The 21809-nt window shown below is 37.0% G+C and overlaps 1 protein-coding gene across 6 annotated transcripts in view; it reads left to right on the forward strand.

Moving 5' to 3' along the window:
• MAP4K3 (mitogen-activated protein kinase kinase kinase kinase 3) overlaps nt 1-19665 on the forward strand; it is a 190220-nt gene extending 170555 nt beyond the window's left edge. For 5 of the 6 annotated variants that reach the window (XM_050753329.1, XM_050753330.1, XM_050753331.1 and 2 more), the window contains 7 exons: nt 1264-1367; nt 5557-5728; nt 7773-7841; nt 7921-8013; nt 11616-11686; nt 14178-14233; nt 15374-19665. In XM_050753329.1, coding sequence (XP_050609286.1) covers nt 1264-1367; nt 5557-5728; nt 7773-7841; nt 7921-8013; nt 11616-11686; nt 14178-14233; nt 15374-15461 — 653 coding nt within the window. In that variant the 3' untranslated portion in view covers nt 15462-19665. Of the gene's footprint in view, nt 1-1263; nt 1368-5556; nt 5729-7772; nt 7842-7920; nt 8014-11590; nt 11687-14177; nt 14236-15373 lie in introns of those variants that run through there. The other variant, XM_050753332.1, reaches the window with a different exon arrangement.
• The last annotated feature ends 2144 nt before the right edge of the window (nt 19666-21809 follow it).

The raw sequence follows: 21809 nt of genomic DNA on the forward strand, positions 1-21809 counted from the left end.
AGGCAGATTCAGATTTGAACTGAATAGATGGAGAGGCCGTTTCAAACAGAAGAAATGACATAACATGTGGAGGCAAAAAAAAAATCATAAAGCTTACATAATAAATGCTGACTATTCAGCTTAGCTGAATACAGATTATAGAAAGGAGAATAGCAGATGAGTGTGAGCCATTGGTCTTGTGTGAACATGTACTTATTACTATGCAATAAGTAAGGAAGGAGGTCTTGTGCTAGAGCAGTAGCAGTGCAAATAGCAAGGAAGGAGTGTCTGGGTGTGAAGGGAAAAGATGTCAGAGATGACTGAGGCCTCAAACCCAAAAGACTGGCAGAACGGCAAAGTGTTGTTAACAGGAAGCAAGAACAGCTGGTTTTGAGCAAAAGAGGATGACAAGGTTGGGTTTAGACATGATGGTTGAGTCTCTGTTAGAACTTCCAGCAAACTGACTTTACCTGGGGACAAAGGGGCAGATTTTTAGGAAAAGTTAATTATAGGAAATAATTTCCTATATAGACTTTTCTGTTTTCTTTGGCGGGACACTTCTGCTATTCACCTCCTCTGCCATTTAAATATTTCAAATCTATGTGAAGTTTGTGAATTTTACTGCTGTTCCCCTTTTCACAGTTCAATTTTTTTATCTTTATTCCAAATATATTTACTTCACATGTATTTACGTTACTTCTTCTGGTTTATAACCAGAAAAGTATTTCAAAATCTGAGGTAATTCAATTTTATTATTTGTAAATCAGTATTTTAAGGTTTGGTTAATATCTGTGATGTTTTCTAGTGACCATAAGAATTTAATCAAAAGGGGGAAGATGGACAAGTGTTTTATTTTCAGAAACAAAACATTATTGCTTCTGAACATTACCAGCAAAAGCACCTTGTGAACCACCTGAATGTGTTGTATCTTATGAGTTTGACAACTTCTTCCCAAATTTACCTTGACCCTTTTATCAGCATGTTGCCACCTCAGGTAGTTTTCCTGCCATCCTAAGACCAAAAGTCCTTCATCCTACCCCACAGCCTCATTATAACCAGCGGTTTCATTTCTGCATACATATAAAAATCTTGCAAGTTAAGAGGGCATTTCCTGCGGTTACCTGAAACAGTATTTTTTTCACCCAGCCCTCTAATTAAGAAATTGAACTGGCAACCAGCTTTTGATTTTATGTTTAGTTTTGTTTTTTGGTTTTTTGTGCATGCAATTATTGTCATAAAGACTTTGTATTATAAGAGGACTCATTTATATTTTTGCTTTGACAGTAAGAAATCCTTATACGGGCCATAAATACCTATGTGGAGCACTTCAGACTAGCATTGTTCTTTTAGAATGGGTTGAACCAATGCAGAAATTTATGTTAATTAAGGTAAGCATAAAAGTCAAACTATCTTGTTCTTAGTATAAAAGCTTGTCAACCTTACTGTTCTTTAAAGAAACATTTTTTCAGTTAATTTTCAGGTTAATTTAGTGATTTTAGATAATGTGGCAGGGTTGTGAAGATCTGCCCAATTGTAAGGAACTTAATTGGCCTAGTAAAAGTTTCATAAGAGACGAGAGAAATAGTTCAAGGGTATGGCGGTGGGGAGCTGGAAATAGTGTCTCACGTGCAAAGCCTGATGGCAGAAACAGGAAGTACCAAAAGATCAGTGAAATGTTTTGAATATACTCTCTGGTTGACCTCCATCACAGCTGAAAACAACATACGGGTTGCAGTTTGGCCTAGGAGAACTAGGGATAATCATAATGACAGGGAAATGAGTTGTTTTTAGTTATATACATACCCATTAATTTGCCCAGGCCTTTCCACAGATTTTTTTTTTTTTTTTTTTTTTTGCGCTTAAGTTTTTCTAAAATCATTTAATGAATGATTTTAAAAATATTTACTATTACTCATCTATAACTTACATTTAAGGAAAAAACCTTTAAAATATGTGAAGTACAGGCTCAGTTACATCAAGGAAATACCAAATGAATTTTTAAAGTTGTTTTCCGTGCTATTATATATGGACTAAATGGTCTTTTTTCATGTGCATTTGATCTCAGTAGAAATTTAGAGTCGGAATATAGCTGGAGTGGGGTTCTTCCTAAATTTTATAGTATTAAGATATTTAAAGTATTGAATCCCTGTTGTTTAAAATCCTGTAAGTGACAAAAAAGTCTAGTTTTCGTTTTCATATCAGTTTTAACCTCAAGATTAACTAGGGCTAAACAGATGAAAATATAGTTTCAAGAATTTGAAACCTATTGAAGTATTAATTTCACAGGTAAATACACTGAAACAAAAATTATTTAAACTGAAACCTCAGGGGAAAATAGCCTTATAAGTTGTGTAAAGCAGAACTACTGAATACAGCCCATTTATGGCAAAAATTGTTTTGTTCTCAGCTCCTCTTTGTTCTTGTTTATTTGACAAAAGAATGCTTTATCCAAGATGGAATGGTAAAGTCTACACAGTTTGATTTTTTGGCAACCCCTTCCTTTCCTTTTTCCTTTCTTTCTTTAGTCTATTTTAAATATGTCCTTCCTATTATTTTCATTCCTAACCTCTATCAAAATGAAATGTTTCATCATATCAGTTATTCTTGTATACTGATAGACTGATTAACCTGATATGAATGAATTTTATATGTTATCTAATATGTTAAACCATTTATCCTAATGTATAATGAAAGATGCTTTTCTCTATTAGAGGAATTGTCTGTGTCAAGAGCATGCAAGAGGGAATATATGCTTTGAAGATATAGGAAGCTTAAAAATTACCCGTCCATGGCTTCTCTTTTCCTGGTAGATGGCACCAGGGTGCTTGGCCTGGCTCTAATGAGGCCTGTTACCAGCATTCTGAGATAGTGAACCTGTAGTACAATTCTACTTGCAGGTCTCCATCAAGATTTTAATCACTCTTCTCCCTTTCCTTAAACTCTCTGAGCTATAATGTTTGCCTGCTTTCCTTAACCTTAACCTAGCTTGCTTGCTTTTTCTTACTTTCTGTCTGTCTGTCTTCCTTCCTTCCTTCCTTTTTTCCTTCCTTCCTTCCTTCCTTTCTGTGTCCCTCTGCATCAAGACTTGTATATGTATATATTTCTCTCCATATTTAACATTATTTTAATCAGTATTTATGGTGTTTCTGTACTGTAACCCTTCATCAGATGTATTCAAAAACATCGTCATGCTTTCTATATTCTTGTTTCCTCCTAGTGACATTTCTGACAGTTTTTGCATCATTAGACTGCCTTTTTTTTTTTTTTTTGAGATGGAGTCTGGCTCTGTTGCCCAGGCTGAAGTGCAGTGGCATGAACTCAGCTCACTGCAACCTCCACCTCCCAGGATCAAGCAGTTCTCTGCCTCAACCTCCCGAGTAGCTGGGACTACAGGCGCCCAGCTAATTTTTGTATTTTTAGTAGAGACGGGGTTTCACTGTCTTGGCCAGGCTGGTCTCAAACTCCTGACCTCAGGTGATCCACCCGCCTCATCCTCCCAAAGTGCTGGGATTACAGGTGTGAGCCACCGTGCCCGGCCTAGACTGCATTTTCATCATAAATAAAAGTTAAAAATTAAAGATCTCCCCAGCAAACATAATGTACCTATTGTAGGCAAGGCACCGTGTTACTTACTAGAGAGACAAAAATATACAAGATACAGTTGCTGCCCTCAAGGACAATAGCAACTGGATTTAAAACTATTAGACATGCCTTCTGTTAATGACTTAGACAGATTGCTTAGTTATTATTCGAAGCAACATAGAAGTAGTCAAAATCTGTTGGGTTTTTTTTTAAAGCATTGTTTCTGTGTTTAAACTGTAAAAGTTTAAAAATGCATCTTTAATCAGAAGCATTGGTTTTTTTCCTGCTTCGTTGCTCTTTATTTCAAAGAGAATTATTTAAGTTGCTGTACCTTGTTAAAAAATGACAGATTTTATCAAAAGCATGTGCCCCAAGGCAATGGTAAAGCTCCTAGAGAAGAGGTTTGGAGAATATTGATGAAGTGTCTGTGCCTGTGGAATGGAGGGACTTTAGCAGCCATAGGGAAGGAAGAAATGTGGGAACAGCAGGTGAACACAGAGCTTCACGTTCCAGCCACAAGTACCATTTTATATCTTCCAACACTTTAAAACTACCTGTTACGATATCCCCCGTTGCACCTTTTTCTTTTCTTTAGAATTTGTAAGTTGCCAGATTAAAAAAGAAAACAAATCAAATCCAGTAGCTTCGTTAAATGCCAGCAATAACCATTTGGAAAATACAGTGAAAAGACAGCCAGTTTATAAAAGCAACAAAAATATAAAATATATAAGAATGAACTAAATAAATTATGCATAAGAGTGGTATTTTTTTTTAATTTTTTGTGAAGAAAAATTTTAGAATTCCCCTTGTCATCCTCCCTTTTAGTCAGCTCCCTGCCTCTTTTTTACAAAGGAACCTTGAAAGTTCTTACTTTTTTTCTCTTTTTGCTAAGCACATGTCCCTAAACATTAGAACTAGTTTTATTTAATTTTTCAACAGTATTTAAGTGGAATTATAAAGTATATGTTCATTTGTGTCTGGCTTTTTTTGTGCAGCATTATATTTGTATAGTTGCTGGACATAGCTATAGTTTATTCATTTTTCAGTTCTCTATATATAATTATTTTGTGAATATGCCATAATTTTATCTGTTTTGCATTTGTCTCTTGTATGTATGTGCTCATGTTCTTTAGAATGTATACCTAGGAGTATTATTGCAAGGTCCTAAGGAATGCCTATATCCAGCACTAATAAATAATGCAGTTAACCAGTGTGGCTATGCCACTCTATCTCCCACCACCAGTGTTGTGTGAGCGTTTGCTTACTCCTCTCAGATGCTTATTAATTCATTCTTTTAATTTTAGCCATTCTGGTGGATATGTATAGTATCTACTTATTGTGGTTTTATTTCTTGATTACTAATGAGGTTAGTGTTTTCCATCTATTTTTTTTTAGTCCTTCAAAATGTGAATTTATTCTTTGTAGCAATATAAAAGAAATTTTAAACTTACAAAAAATTAAGATGGGTTGTATTGTAACTGTGAGTTTATTTGATAAAATCACGAGATATGAAGCTAACTTTTTTAAATTTATGACTTTTTCTGTTCACATCTTACAAGAGGAGTGTCTCTTGCTAATTAGCATTTCACTTCTCTCATCCATGTTTGCTCAGTTGATTAAGAAGGCAGAGGAGTATAACTGAAGAAGCATCAAATTGGGAGACAGGAGACTGCCACAAAGGCCGGGGGACATGGGCCAGTCACCCAGTTCCTGGGCCCTAGTTTCCAACTTTGAAAAGAGAGAGTTGGACATGTGACTTAGAAATTCCCTTCCAGCCTTAATGTTCTAAAATCATGTAATTATAACTTTAAAATATTTTGTGGTGGTAAACCTAAAATCTTTGTAAAGATACTCCACAATTTAGATTTTTCTACATTACCTGAATTTCTGTGACAAGATGCAGTCTTTATTGTAGAAAGCTGTTTTATAGTATTCTTACAGAATTATTTGGTTTTTATTTTCCTTTGTTTAATGTATTTTTGCTTCTTTCTCTAGCACATAGATTTTCCTATACCATGTCCACTTAGAATGTTTGAAATGCTGGTAGTTCCTGAGCAGGAGTACCCTTTAGTTTGTGTTGGTGTCAGTAGAGGTAGAGACTTCAACCAAGTGGTTCGATTTGAGACGGTCAATCCAAATTCTACCTCTTCATGGTTTACAGAATCAGGTTTGTAATTTTTATGGCATTATTAAGGGTAATACATATACTGGTTTTATAAGGGTAATACATATACTGGTTTTATAAGTAGTAAGTTTACTCTCTTATTAAGCAAAAACTGAACACACTGCCAGTCTTCAATAACTATTACTAAACTGGAAGAAGGGAAGATTACTCTCTTTAAAATAACTAATTCATATGACAAATTTAAATCATTGGCAGGCAGGGCATGGTGGGTCATGCCAGTAATCCCAGTACTTTGGGAGGCCAAGGTGAGAGGATCGCTTGAGTCCAGGAGTTCAAGAACAGCCTGAGCAATGTAGCAAGACCCTGTCTCTATAAAACTTACATGTAAGTTAGCTGGGCATGGTGGTGGATGCCTGTAGTCCCACCTACCAGGGAGGCCAAGATGGGAGGATCACTTGAGCCCAGGAAGTCGAGGGTGCAATGAGCGATGTTCATGCCTCTGTATTCCACCCTGGGTGACAGAATGAGATCCTGTCTCTAACTAACCAACTAAATCAAGCAAACATTGCCGAAACATGAGACTGAGAGCACATACACCAGTTTTTTTATTTAGAAATGAACATGAAGGATCTGATCCTCAAAGACCTGTATCTATTATTGGTATGTATGTATATTTGGTATATATTAATAAACAATTGTGCATGAACACACCTCTTACTATAAAATGAGGTATACATCTGGGTTGTTATTTGATTTTGGTGACATGTATTTTAAATAACAATGTCTCTTGAAGGACACCATGTATAGGTAACCCATAAAGTCATATTTGAATTAATCTTTCTTGGAAATAATTAAATTAATATTACAAATTGAATACCAATTAAAGCACTTTTTTTCCAAACAAATAAAAGGGAAATAACAATTTATATAGACTCAAATATTTTTTGTATTTTGATAATACTTTTTATATGTTTCACATTTCCTTTTTAGAGAATTTTACATGCATCAAATTGTTTTGATTATGTTCATTAATATGAAAATGAATACGAAATGCATATTAACATAGGAAACATTTAAAACAAAACTTGGGTACTTAACGTTTTCATAATTCTCAGAATTTTTAAGTATTTTATGTACTTTTAAATAGTGTATACCTGAAAATTTGTATTTTACATAACTCCAGTTGACCTGCCTCCCTGAGGTGATGTTACCTTTTTAATCATACAGCATCACTTTACTAGGAGTACTGGTAAAAGTGATCATTGAGTATGTAGTACATAGCAGCAATTACCAGACTTGAGCATTCATCAGAGTCACTGGGAGACTTGTGACATTGTTGGGCCCCACCCCCAGAGCTGTTCATTTATAGTCTAGATAGAACCTGAGAATTTTCATTTCTGTGAATTCCCAAGTGATGCTGATGAGGTTGACACAGAGACCATAGTTTAAGGCATATATAGACAAACCTCAGCCTGGGTAATACAGCAAGACCCCATCTCTAAAATTTTTTTTTAAATTAGCCAGTCATGGTGGCCTGCACCTGTGGTCTCAGCTACTCAGAAGGCTAAGTCAGAGGGTAACTTGAGGCCAGGAGTTCAAGGCTGCAGGGAGCCATGATTGCACCACAGCATTTCAGCCTGAGCAGCAGGCTCAAAAAAAAAAGAATTTTCATTTCTGTCAGTTCCCAGGTGATACTGATGGTGTTGATGCAGGAACCATAGTTTGAGAACTACATGTATTTACAAATCTCCCACTAATAGAAAATTTGGTTTTTAAAAGAGGAAAAGTTGCATTATAGGATATTTTAAGTGTAGTTTGTTTTCTAGTGCAGTTGGCATTCTGTATCCATGTGTTCCGCATCACCAGTAGTGTTGACAACAGCCAACATATGCTCTGTTGAGCACTTAACATTGTTTAGCACTTGCATCAGCATTTAAACCCACATAGCCTGGCTCAGTCACTACATGTGTATTACAAGACATATCCATTTCAAGTACTGTTATCCTCAGAATTCTTTTTCTTAAATGTTTCCATGCTTTAAGTATCACAGTTTCTCTAGGTTTACCAAAATTTGTTTGTGTTGTAGATACCCCACAGACAAATGTTTCTCATGTAACCCAACTGGAGAGAGATACCATCCTTGTATGCTTGGACTGTAAGTTTTTATTTATGAATGTCTTACTTTAACAAGACTTCTTTTATCTTAGTTTCTGAGTGACTTTTTTTTCTTCTAGGTTGTATAAAAATAGTAAATCTCCAAGGAAGATTAAAATCTAGCAGGAAATTATCATCAGAACTCACCTTTGATTTCCAGATTGAATCAATAGGTAAGTCAAAGTTTTATAATTCTTTACATTATGAACTCCTTAAAATAATTTATCTGCTAATTATCCAAAATTAAAGATTGATACTATTAAGGACGCTTTTTTTAAAATAGAGGATATGGCTGGGCATGGTGGCTCATGCCTGTAATCCCAGCACTTTGGGAGGCCAAGGTGGGTGGATCACTTGAGGCCAGGAGTTCAAGACCAGCCTGGCCAACATGGTGAAACCCCGTGTCTACTAAAAATACAAAAATTAGCCAGGTGTGCTGGCACGCGCCTGTAGTCCGAGCTACTCGGGAAGCTGAGGCATGAGAATCACTTGAAACCTGCGAAGGGGAGGTTGCAATGAGTTGAGATCGTACCATTGCACTCCAGCCTGGGTGACAGAGTGAGACTCTTGTCTCAAAAAGTAAAATAAAAATAGAGGATATAATAAATATGAAATCACTATCAGCCTTCATTCTTATACATTCTCTAAAATAGTTTAATAACTGTAGTATAGATAATGTTATCTTCCTTGTAAGAAATAATGTCATTTCTCATAACATAGTTTTGAATTCCCATTTCCTCCAGACTCCTATAGGGTTTTTCTATAAGTATTTTAAAATTCAGTACTTAATATACCAGATTATATTTTGGCTGTTGGACCTGCTGATCAGAGAATTTTAAGTATATGGAAGTTTCTTCTTGTCATTCTCACATTTTGCTTAATAGGAGTTTTTTTCTGGAAAAGGATTTCTGACAGAATCAATATTTTTTAAATGACTGCATTCAAGAAAAATAAGGTGAAAATTATCTTATATAGGATAGTGCTGGGAAAATGAATGGTGATTAATATTTAACTAGGCACACTTTTTCTGGTGTTCCTTATCAGTAAAATAAAGATATTTGCATGTATGTATATTAGCAGAGGGTAAGGCTAAAGTCAGTTAGTTCATTGTCTTATTCCAGGTTCTGTTTTCTGCATTCTTCCAACTAGAATGTCATTCATCCAACAAACAAATGATTATAATAAGTCAGTTTCGAGGGATATCTGATCAAGATGTTAAAATGGAATCTCTGCTTTCAAAGACGACATAGCCAGGGTCAAAAAGCAAGATCAACAACAGAATCTCAAAGCAGTATACAGGTCTGAAGCTAACAGGCCCGCTGGGCTCCAGTTATAGAAGTATCCCACAGGAGATGGAGCACCACAGCCAAGTTCATTGCTTGTAGTGCCTGGTAATCAGGCATGATGGTTTTTTATCTACCTCCCCCATTAAAGGAAGAGATAATCCCTATCCTGTGCAAACTGTTTCAGATTGCAGACAAGGAATTCTGAATAAATCAGTGTTTAATACTGATGCTAAAATCAAGCAAGATTAGTACAGAAAACAAAAATTATAATCTTATGAAAATCGATTTTTTAAAGTGTAAATAAAATATTAGCAAATAGAATTACACATTATCAAATAGTAGACTATCCCAGGAAAGCAAGGATGGTTCAGCATCAGAAAATGTATTTATGTAATACATGACACCAAGTTTTAAGAGAAAATCATGTAGATGCCCAAAAAGCATTCAGTAAAATCTGTCATTAATGATTTTTTTTTAATAATACTTCTTAGCATATTGGGAATAGAAAAGAATGTCCTTCACCTAGCAAAGCCTATTAAAAATAAGTAATGATCAAATTAATTCCCATTAAAGTGGAGAACTAAATAAGGATGTTTGCTATTATTAAATTTCAATATTGTGTATTAGACGAGAAACGGAAAATATGAGGATTAAAAAGAAAAAGATGAAAAGATCATTTTTTGCTGATGGTATGATTATGTACATAGAACATTAAATCCTATAATAAATTACAAGTGCTAATAAGAGAATTCAGAGTTGCTGGATATGAGTAACACCAAAGAATAGCTTTCCTAAATAATCAGTGAAAAACTTAATTGGAAGAAAGACCCCTTTCACAATGGCAATAAAGTAACATATATAAGAAGAAATGAAATCCAAACATTTTTAAGATCGTTATCTAGGAAACTCCAAATTATTTTTTTAAAGACATTAAAGAGTCAGCAAGTGAAGAACTACATCGTGTCCATGGGTAGAAAGACTTAAATGAGAAAGATGCCAGTTCTTCAGTTAATCCACAGGTTCAGTGGATCTGCAGTAAGAATCCCAACATGATGTTTTGTGCCACTTGATAAGCTCCTCTTAAAATTCATATGGAATGGCCAGGCACAGCGGCTCACGCCTGTAATCCCAGCACTGCAGGAGGCTGAGGCAAGAGAATTGCTTGAACCCAGGGTTTTGAGACCAGTCTGGACAATTTAGGGAGACCCCATCTCTACAAATAATTTTTAAAAATAAAAAATAAATGTATATGGAAGAGCCAAAGACCAAGAATAATAAAATAAATGTTGACAAATCCTTTTCTACCCAATATTGAAACTTACTATAAAGCCATAGTGATAGTGTGATAGCAACACAGGAATAAATAGGTAGAAGAGTGAGACAGAAGAAAGGGCCCAGAAATAGACCCACGTGTAAATGGAAATTCATGGCATTATGTATTAGTGGGGAAGAAATGGGCCATTCAACAAATGATGCTGGTACAATTGGTTACCTGCAGAAAAAAAAATAAGATTTCTTCCTCCCTGAATACATGCAAAAATGTGTATTAAAAATGTATATATAAAAGGCAAAACTAAATCTTGTTCTACATGCCCTGTGCTTCAGTAATTCTATTTATGGGTGTCTACCATCAAGAAAGATTTGTACATGTATTCAAGATGTACAAAAATGTTTATTGCAAAATTGTTTGTAATAATGAAAAACTAGAAATAACCTAAGTGTTTATCATACCAAATATATGAGGGTTGGAAACATTCAATATAAAATTTATATTGATAATATAAGCTTATAGTAATAGTGAAAACATGCATGAGGTTGATAAATACCAAATTTAAAATAGTGGTTATCTCAGGGACGAAGGAAAGGCCAGAATTGGGAATAGGGCAGGGTACATAGGGGATGCCAGCTGTATTTGTACCCTGGCAGAATGTTAGGATTTGATTGTTGGGTGGTGGATACACGTGTATTTCTATGTAAATTTAAAGCAAATATGGCAGAATGCAAATATGGCAGAATGTTAGGATTTGATTGTTGGGTGGTGGATACACATGTATTTCTATGCTGTTTTCTGTATTTTTCTGTATATTTGCAGTACTTTATTTTTGAATATTATCAAAACAGGCCTAATGCAGTGGCTCATGGCTTTAACCGTGGCACTCTGGGAGGGCGAGGCAGGCAGATCATTTGAGGCCAGGAGTTTGAGACGAGACTAGCCTGGCCAACATAGTGAAACCCCATTTCTACTAAAAATACAAAAAAAAAATCTATAACAAAAATATTTTCAGCGAATTTTTTTCCTACCAAAAAGATGCATAAGCTCTGTATAGTGTATTTTTAAACTTTTCAAATGTAAACATGCCATATAAATATGGAATAGCTGACATTAGTTGTGAATTGCAATATTGCTATATGAGATAGAGGGATGAAATGATGCTTATCAGTTGAACTTTTGTACTATTAACAGTAATTGAGCTGTTCTTGCCTGCTAGTGTGCCTACAAGACAGTGTGCTAGCTTTCTGGAAACATGGAATGCAAGGTAGAAGTTTTAGATCTAATGAGGTAAGTAAATTATGTCCATTAAGTAGTCACAAAACATTGTCAAATTCCACTTCAAACAGTTTGATTCCTAAATGATACAAGTAATGCTTGATTGGCCAATTTTATTAATACTTACGTATTTAGTCTGTTAATAAAGTCAGTAGCCCGTACTCTATAGCCACCTCTCTCTCTCCACTACTCAAACAACTTATTGCATATTTAATGTGCTTCCAAATAATCACTCTAAAATTTAGAACAAGAACTTGGTAATCTGCTAAAAGTGAGCCAACTATGATTTTCTTTCAGCTTTCCCAGAGGAACGCCAGGAGCAAGAGTGCTAGTGCTGGCCCTCTCTGGCCTTATAAACCTTTTCTATCTGGTACTTAAGAAATAATGACCAGTACAGACTATAAGTAAAGAACCATATTTCTCTGGAAGCCCACTTGCCTCTTATTTTCAGCATCCTTATTCATTTGACATGTATATAATTCTTTGCCCCTTTTACCTTTCCTTTTTACTAACCTTTAGCTATGCATCTCATGAGTCCTTCCTACCTCACAGAAATAATTTAACTCTAAGCCGTGTGACATATTCAAGTCAGTTCAACGTTTATGCCGGAAAGTTCTGAGGTTATAAACGTGAGCAAGATGTGGCACTTGCCCCCAGAATGTTATAAGCACATAAAATTGTCAGAAATTCTTCCAGTACCCCCAAGCCAATCTCAGTCATGTCACTTGGAAGGAAGCTTATTTGTTTCTTAAACTGTCATTCATTAAGCTCAGAGCGTTTATTTCTAACAAAGTAAGCAATATACCACAGTGTTCATGAGCCTGGGTTCCAGAGTTGAGACACTAGACTTCAAGTCTCAAGTTTAGCTAGTTAGTAGCTGCGTGACCTTGGCATGTCACCTAACTTCTTTCTACCTATATTTTTTCATCTGTGAATTGAGTTGTTATGATTAAATGAAGCAAAGCATGTAATGTGCTTGGCCTGGTTCCTGACCTACAGTAAGTGTTTAAAAGGTAGCTGCTGGCCAGGTGCGGTGGCTCACGCCTGTAAACCCAGCACTTTGGGAGGCCGAGGCAGGCAGATCACGAGGTCAAGAGATCAAGACCATCCTGGCCAACATGGTGAAACCTCGTCTCTACTAAAAATACAAAAATTAGCTGGGTATGGTGGTGCGTGCCTGTAGTCCCAGCTACTCAGGAGGCTGAGACAGGAGAATCACTTGAACCCAGGAGGCGGAGGTTGCAGTGAGCCGAGATTGCATCACTGCCCTCCAGCCTGGCAACAGAATGAGACTCCATCCCTCCTCCAAAAAAAAAAAAAGGTGGCTGCTACTATGTTTCTAAAAGTAATCCTCACGAGTGGGCTCACACTTTCTAAAATCACCTGAGGAACTGAGCAGGGAGATAAGAACAGTCAACAGCTAATAAACACTAGTCAGAGAAAGAAAAGCATTACAGACAAATAGAGTGGTTTAAAAACTGAAAGGAAAAAGTTCACCCAAAAAGTCACCTTAAAACTACACAGGCAGCCCATCAATACACACCTCCAAAAATGTTAGATTCTTCTAGTAGGCAAACCCCAAAATATGTTGGTAATCACAGTTATGATGAGCCACAGGTGTTGGAGTGTGCTGAGCGTGTTGTTTCCTGCAGGTGTGCTGGGTTACAACAGAAGCTAAGAGTCATTGGTGTTCAGAAAATCTAATTGTAGGGGTATTGATGGAATAAATTTAATTTCAAATCCATTTTTTCTTCAGCCTACCAAATTTTGGGGAGCTGCTACTGCCCTATTTTTATTCTTAACTCCTCAACTGGTAATTGGTCATACTGAGGACTTCTTGAAGGATATATGGTCATTACAAAATACCATTTCAAGAGAATGGGGAAGAAATGGGAAAGATAATTATTATGTATTGAGCACTTCCTTAGCTAGGCATTATACCCACTAATCCTCATAAGAACACTGCAGGGCACTACTGCATGGTAGAGCTTTTCAATCCCGTCTTGCATAAGGCAAAAAACCGTTTCTAGCAGATTATATACGTTGCCCAGTAAGTGGGAGAACTGAGATTCAAACTCAAGGCATGTTTGGCTTTTTAATATTTCCTGTTAAACTACATGGCAGCCTTTTAAGTAAAAGAACCAGATCTAAGTAGCTTACTGCTGCCAGTAACCTTACCATTAGCATTAACATAAATGATGAAAGTTTCTAATTAATAAAATGGATTTAGTGCTTTGCTTTTAAATTTTTCCCTTGAAGTCCTATGATTTAACAAGGAAATCATTTTCCTTTGCCTGTATTTTATGATTTAACTCAAAATTAACCACATTTCCCCTAGACTAACAAATTGATGTACCTACATGCTGACTTGAATAAACAGTCATGCAGGAATATATTTTCATTTTAGGGATTATGTTTCTTTTCTGTTGAATTATAATGAAGTGCCCATTGAAAATTTTGTGTCTTTAATTTCAGAAATTAAATTTATGTTTTAATTGAACAGGTAACACAAGAAATTTCAGACAGCACAAGAATTTTCAGGCTGCTTGGATCTGACAGGTATGAAAATGAGCTGTATTATTAAATACAGAGTACTAAACATGTTTTGTAGATCCAGCATGAAACGGATTTCTTTTTCAAGAGAATTGAAGTGTCTGCAATATGTTCAGCATTGAATTTTTCACACTATAAGAATTCACAAGTCAGAAAGTTAGAAAGCCTTTGAAAATGTACCTGATCTTCCAAGTAACAGGAATGTATGGATCTGTCAGTACTAGTTTGCATTAAACATACTGACGTCTGATTTGTAGCAGAAGAAAGAGGAAATACCATATGTTAATGAACAGAACTTTTTGTTGTTAATGCCAGATAGGATTTTGGAGACCTGTTCTGATTGACTGTCGGGGATCTGTCAGGGTGGTGGGAGAAATTATAAAGTCATAGGAAATAGACACAAACCTTCTTGGAAGGCCAGAAGGTTTGCATAGCTTCAGTAAAAGATTTGGCTGAAGGCAGCTGAATTCTCTCCAAAGCTTAGGGCGTAGATACATAGGAATGTAGAGGAGTTTATCTAAATAGCTTGTTTACTCATGTTGTCCTAAAACCGATCTTTGATCATTCCGGGGCAGGACTGCTCTTTCCAGGGGAGAGCAATCAGATTAATTACCCACAGGTGTGTTGACTCAAAGCCTTTGTCATTAAATCTGTGCTGAATAAATGCCCACAGGGCCAGCTAGTCAGGGCACATGGCTGCTACAACTCTTTCTGTGAGTGCCCTGGCCCCCTAGCTGCTCTTTCACTGAATACTGGTGTCTGAGTATGTTATTCATCCATCGTGCACCCTGGGTCTCTCTGGGTCAGACCCTGGCAGTTTAGCTTCTGATTCTTAAACTGCAAATCATTTTTAGAACTTGTAATAGGAATTAAGTTCTCCCAAATGATTTCTAATATAGGTTTCTCCCCAGTTCTGACTCTTAGAAGAACACTGGCCTAGAGGTAGATGATAGTGGACAGCAAAATTACTTCCCAGAGCTAGAACTGACCCTGTAATCACAGTGATAGCAAATGATTTCTGCCCACAATCAAATGAGCAGCATTTATAGAGACACATATTGGAGAAGCAATGGAAAATTTGGGGGCTAACATTAGTTTTCAAGAATAACTTTGTTTTGTTATATGTTTTTTGTTTATTACTTTTAGGGTCGTGGTTTTGGAAAGTAGGCCAACTGATAACCCCACAGCAAATAGCAATTTGTACATCCTGGCGGGTCATGAAAACAGTTACTGAGAATTGTTGTGCTTTGACAGTTAACTCTAGAAAGAAAGAACACTACCACTGCAACAGTAATGGATGCTTGAAGCTGTACAAAAGCTGCAGTAACCTGTCTTCAGTTACTTTTGTAATTTATTGTGGCATGAGACAAGATGGGGAAAATTTTGTTTTAAGTGGTATGGATATATTTAGCATATTGAACCACACAAGTGCTTAATTCATTGTTATGTAATCTTTGTACATATAGGCAGTATTTTTTCTGTGAAACTTCATATTGCTGAAGACATACACTAAGAATTTATGTAGATAATGTACTTTTATGAGATGTACAAGTAAGTGTCTTATCTGTACAGCTGTAAATGTTGATGAAAATGCAATTGGGCTAATATTTTAAGAATTCTTTAGTATATTCTTGGGTGTGGCTATATTACAAAATGGGATGCTGGCAATGAAACAATACATTTAACACTATTGTATTTTTATTATATGTAATTTAGTAATATGAATATAAATCTTGTAACTTTTAAAATTGTAATGGAGGCTGTAATCATTTTATAATCTTGTTTTTAATTTTAATGCAAGTACACTGGTGTTTATATTTGCACAAAGTATTGATATGTGATGTATTAAGTCACAAAAGTAAGCTGTGACATTGTCTATAAGCATTTGGCTCCACAAATGTATTTGGATTGTTTTCTATGTGAAGCAAACCAATTACAATTAACCACCTGTTGTAGTAACTGGTCTTTTTATATTTAAGCAGAATCCTGTAAGATTGCTTGTCTTTGCTTAAAAATAATACCTTTGAACATTTTTGAATCACAGAATAGCGGTACCATGATATAATACTGCAATTGTGGTCTGAATTACAGTATGCACAAAGAATTAATTAGCATTATTAAAGAGTCCTCACTAAACATTTCATGTAATCACACTGAAGAACTGTAACATTCCAGAGAGTGAAGTGGTTCAGATTTCTCTTGGAATTTTTCTTTGGTTGGCCTTATTTTATGATCCTTTTCATATTTCTTTTGACTTAGAGTATTAGTACATGGCCAAAATAATTTAGTTACTACCTCATACAAACAATATAATGGTTACTACACATCACAGGAACTTAGTTTTGGTTTAAGTCATTTTTGATTGCTTTTTTCCAATGGAATATGTATATACCAGGTTTTAGCAAAATGCACACTTTTGGCTCTTTTTGGTATATGTTCTTTATATTTTAATGTGAGTATATACACTAAGAACAAACTAAATTGTGATTTATGGTCTTCATTTATTTTAATTGATAATGGTTTTAAAATATGTTCCTGATTGTACATATTGTAAAATAAACATGTTTTTTAACATGTTGTTGTATAGTAGCTTGTCATCTGGTTTAATCTGTGTATAGTAACACTAAAACATATTAAGGGGGAAAGCTTTATTTGTTTTGTAGTTAAATTCTTTTTTTTTTTTTTTTTTTTTTTTTTTTTTGAGGCGGAGTCTGGCACTCTTGCCCATACTGGAGTGCAGTGGCTGGATCTCAGCTCACTGCAAGCTCCGCCTCCTGGGTTCACGCCATTCTCCTGCCTCAGCCTCCCGAGTAGCTGGGACTACAGGCACCCGCCACCTCGCCCGGCTAGTTTTTTTTTTTGTATTTTTTAGTAGAGACGGGGTTTCACCGTGTTAGCCAGGATGGTCTCGATCTCCTGACCTCGTGATCCGCCCGTCTCGGCCTCCCAAAGTGCTGGGATTACAGGCTTGAGCCACTGCGCCCGACCTTGTAGTTAAATTCTTAAGTACTCAATTTTGCTCCCTCAAATCATGATTTTTATTTGATATGTGATTTCAATTTCATGAAGCTTTAATATTTCCACATAGGAGAAAAGGGCATCTTTTGCAGAATCTTTGACTTCCTGATAAGAAAAGTCAAACATTCTTAGTTTTCTGGTTAGAGGCAGGGGTCCACAGACTACAGTCCTCAGACCAATCCAGCCTACTGCCTGTTTTTGTAAATAAAGTTTTAATGGAGCACAACACCACGTATTCACTTACATGTTGTCTATGCTGCTTTTGTGCTACAGTGTTAGAGTTGAGTGGCTTCTGAAACACTGTATGGTCTGAAAAGCCTAAAATTCTTACTTTACTGACTAAAGAATTCTTTAAAAAATTTGCTAGTACCTGGGTTAGAGAAAGTAAGGGAGCATTGGGAAATGCAGTTCTAGAGGTAAGGAAGGGGAAGATTAAGAGGAAGAACTGGATTGGGGATCAAGAGGCACCATTTCCACTATTACTTATGCCACTACATGTCACAATGACCTTGAATAATTTAAGTTTCCACGTCTAAAATCGTACAGATGCTAATAACCATAACAGCTGTGTTCATTTATCACTTTTCTCAAACACATTGTGAATAATCTTATCATTAATGACTAATGGCTATGTTTTAGGACACATCTTTGTCAGTATAACATTATCAATTTGCTGAAAAACAGACTGCTGGAAAAGATTTTTAAGTGAAGATTTTTAAGTGATCAAGATTCTGTTCTTGGCTCTTATTGGCAAGGTTGTTTACCCTTTTTCTGAACCACGTTTTTTTCAGTTTTTAATTCTTACAAGTTATATAAAGGGTCATATCTCAAAAAAATGTTAGTCATCACATTTAACTGTTAAACACTTAGAAACATTTTCAAAGAATAAAATATACAACTAGTTGTGTATTGCCCAGAAGCTTTCTAAAGATATATCTGGAGTCATAATCTTGAGGGCTGAGGCTCAGTAACTTATATTTTTATAAAGTTGTACAAATTATTCTGATGTGCATCCCAGCATGAAAACCACTGGTGGGCACTAAATTTAAATCACTGCTTCTGAGTGTGTCCAAATGTGCCTCAGAATCATCTTTGATAATAGTTAAAAGTGCAAATTTCTAGACTCCACCCAGGAATTTTTGATTATGAATCTTTATGTACACAAAAGGAAGACAGCCACTCACTTAAATGTTGGAAACAATCTACTTCATCTTTATTGAAGTTCAAGCAATCTTCTTACTAGCTAATTGCATAGACACTGGTTTTGAGACGAATGAGATCCAACTGGTTATGGGCCTAATGGCGTCATTCAGCTTGCACGTGTGACTGATTACAGCAGAGACCAGGAAACAAAGGACAGATTCTATCAGTTTTCACCATTACTGGTGGAGAGGTGAAAGTATGTGCTATACAAAATAATGGGTAAACACTAAGAGGGCATATAATAAGTTCCCAGTCCACGTATATGTGTGCGAGGTACTCATCTACATGCTTTATATAGTGGCACTTAAGCCCCAGAACACCCATGTGAGGTATTATTAACGCTGTCTTACAGATGAAGAAACAGGCACGGAAAGTTTTAGTAGCTTTGCCCAGGACTATAGTTGGTAAATAACAGAGCTAAAATTTGAACCTAGGCACTTGATTCAAAGTGTATTCTCTTCACCGCTGTGCAAGACTGTTACATAAAATACTTGCAGTGTATCCTCTGCCCGCTGAAACAGACTCTTCTAAAATTAGATATTTTTTCTCCAGGTGCTGGATTTCAGATTTTGATTTTCACTGTTGCTGCACAAGAGATATTAACTTCTGTCTTAATTTTTTGCTTTACTAAAAGGCATTTTTCTTCTCCAAGTTTGGTATAAAGATAAAAGGATTTACATAAAATTTACAGTTAAAGCGTATTAAGTAGTCAAAAGTCATTATAACAAAGACTTTTTTAAGTTTTGTGAGACAATTATTTATACGACATATAGTGATTATTTACAGTGTAGCCAAGGCACTTTACTAGCACTGGAGAAGAGATGGAAAAAGTTTAATTCCCAACCAGTATTCATCCAAGGAGCACACTTGGATGAATAAAGGCAAACGGAAGTAAGTAGTAGTAAAACAAGGTACAGGCGCAGTGTGGTAGCTCAAATCTCTAATCCCAACACTTTGGGAGGCTGAGGTGGGAGAATCACTTGAGCCCAGGAATTCAAGATCAGCCCGGGTTTCATAGCGAGACTCCTTCTCTACAAAAAATAAAATTAGCCAGATATAATGGCACATGCCTATAGTCCCAGTTACTGGGAAGGGAGGCTGAGGTGAGAGAATCGCTTGAGCCCATGAGTTTGAGGCTGCAATGAGCTATGATTGTGCCACTGCACTTTAGCCTGGGCAACAGAGTGAGCCTCTGTTTCAAAAAAAAAAAGATACAACAGGTTGTGCCTAATTCTGCTTCGTGTTGTGCCTAATTCTGCTTCGTGTAATGAGATTTGTAAACCAGGTTGTTGATAGATGAAGAGAAGTTTATCATATGCAGGAAGAAAGCAAGGTAGGAACCTGTAGCCTAGAAGAAGACATATGCAAATACTGCATGTTCAAGGAATAGTGAGATTGAATGAACCAGAGTTTCTCAAGCAGAGTAATAGGGCAGGAAGCTGCATAAAAGGATGGACCTGGTTGTGAAGAGCCTCCTTATGAGAGAACCAGCTAGGAATCAACAGTTTCAGAAACTGGAGAGCAAGTATCATGAAGATATAAATAGGTTGATGGATTTGTACATAAGGTGAGAGTTGTATACTTAATAAGAAATTTTTCTATAGCATGATGGTGGAAATATAGGAATTGGGTAGATGTGAATTTTATGAGTCTATTTGACTTTAGTGGAAGTGTGTTTGGTCTTAAAAGAGGAAGGAGATAAAGGTTTTGGGGTTGATTTTGTTGGTTAAAGATGGGAGATTTGAGCATGTATCTAAGCAAATGAAAGACGTGGAAAAGAAATGAGATGGATGAGAAAAGGAGAGGAGAGTCACCTGAGGGAAGGATGGAGATGCTAAACCCGGCGATGATCATGGGGAGCATTTTGCTGATGCTGAAACAAAGGACGTGTGTGCTTATTAACATACAGCATTTCTAAGTTAGTCCTGGGAACAAAATGGGGAAGATCTGGCCAAAATTCTCTTTCCCAAGTAATACATTATCTCCACATAGCATCATTACATGATTATTTGTTTTATTGACTTTCTTCCCTAATGGGTGTCAAACCTGTGTCTGATTCTAAGTCAGGCCCCAGATACTAGTACAACGCTAGGCGAATTAGGAAAATGGCCTCTGATCCATAGCTGCTTTTCACGCAAAAACCTACAGAAGTCTGCTGAAAAGGTATTTGGATAATTAAGCAAGACCAAAAAGTAATGACTAATGACAGAGAATCTTGCAGACGGAAGGTCTCTGCCCAGGCAGGGAAACGAACTAATCAATATTCAACAGTTACATGTGCTGCTTTTTAGTGCTCTCGATGCCTTGGGAAAGAAGGGGACATGGTGTAATCACAGTATTAAGGGGAAAACGGTTGAAATGTTTCCTGAGCGCCCTCATGCATCTTTTGCTCCGTCCACACCCTGACGTTACAGGCTCGGCCCCGAGGTTACACCCACCCAGAGAAAGGACCAGAGCTGGGGCTACGGGCGCCAGGGGAATCCGCTCCGGAAGCCGCCCTGCCCAGCGCGCCCTAGCGTCCCGGTTGCCCAGGAGACGCCGCCGCGGTTCCGCTGGCTCCAAAGTCGCTGGGTCCGCGGCCGCCTCCTCCGAGCGACCCGCGCGGGAACTGGTCCTGGGGCTGCTCGGCGCCGCTCGAGGCTGCGTCACCGTCGCCCTGTCCGTGCAGTAAGTGCGGATTCGGCCGGCGGCGGGGCGACGGGGGCAGCGTGAGGGGTTGATGAGGTCAGCTACGGGGTCTAGACCGAGGCTCCCAGGTGTGGGAACCAAGAAAAGTTCCGCGAAAGAAAAGCGGAACCACCTTCCGCTTCGGTGGCCCCTGGAAGGGAAGGGGCGGGTTAGAGGTGGCAGCACTGACCGGGTGCGGGTCCCTCGGAGCGGAAGCGGTGCTGCCCGGGGAGTGGGCGACGGCGGGGGCCGAGGAGCGCGCGAGGTGGGGGCCTACGTGTGGCCGAGAAGGAGAACTGTCATTTAATGAAGAAGGCTCAAGACCAGAGGCCTGGAAATAAAAGTGAATTTATGCTTGACTTGCATATCTGTTATGTGCACACACGAAATGTGATATGTTTAAACAAAATTACTTTATTGGATTATGTATAATTATGTGGTATTCTGGTTTTCTGGAGATGCTTTTAATTAGTCCCACTGTATTGTCAACTGGACAGGTTTACAAATAGGTGTGTGTACTTTTGAAATTCAGTAATTCAGTGTTATGTTGATAAAACAATGATTTAATGGCCCATTTTACTAATCAGTTTTATTAAATATAAATTCATGTTTGGTTTGGTTGAAAACAATAAAAACAACATAGCAGGTTGTGACCAGCCTGTGGATTCCCTAACTGATCTGGTCTGGTCTTCAA

Source organism: Macaca thibetana, chromosome 13 (assembly GCF_024542745.1).
Source record: "Macaca thibetana thibetana isolate TM-01 chromosome 13, ASM2454274v1, whole genome shotgun sequence".
NCBI classification, from domain to species: domain Eukaryota; kingdom Metazoa; phylum Chordata; class Mammalia; order Primates; family Cercopithecidae; genus Macaca; species Macaca thibetana.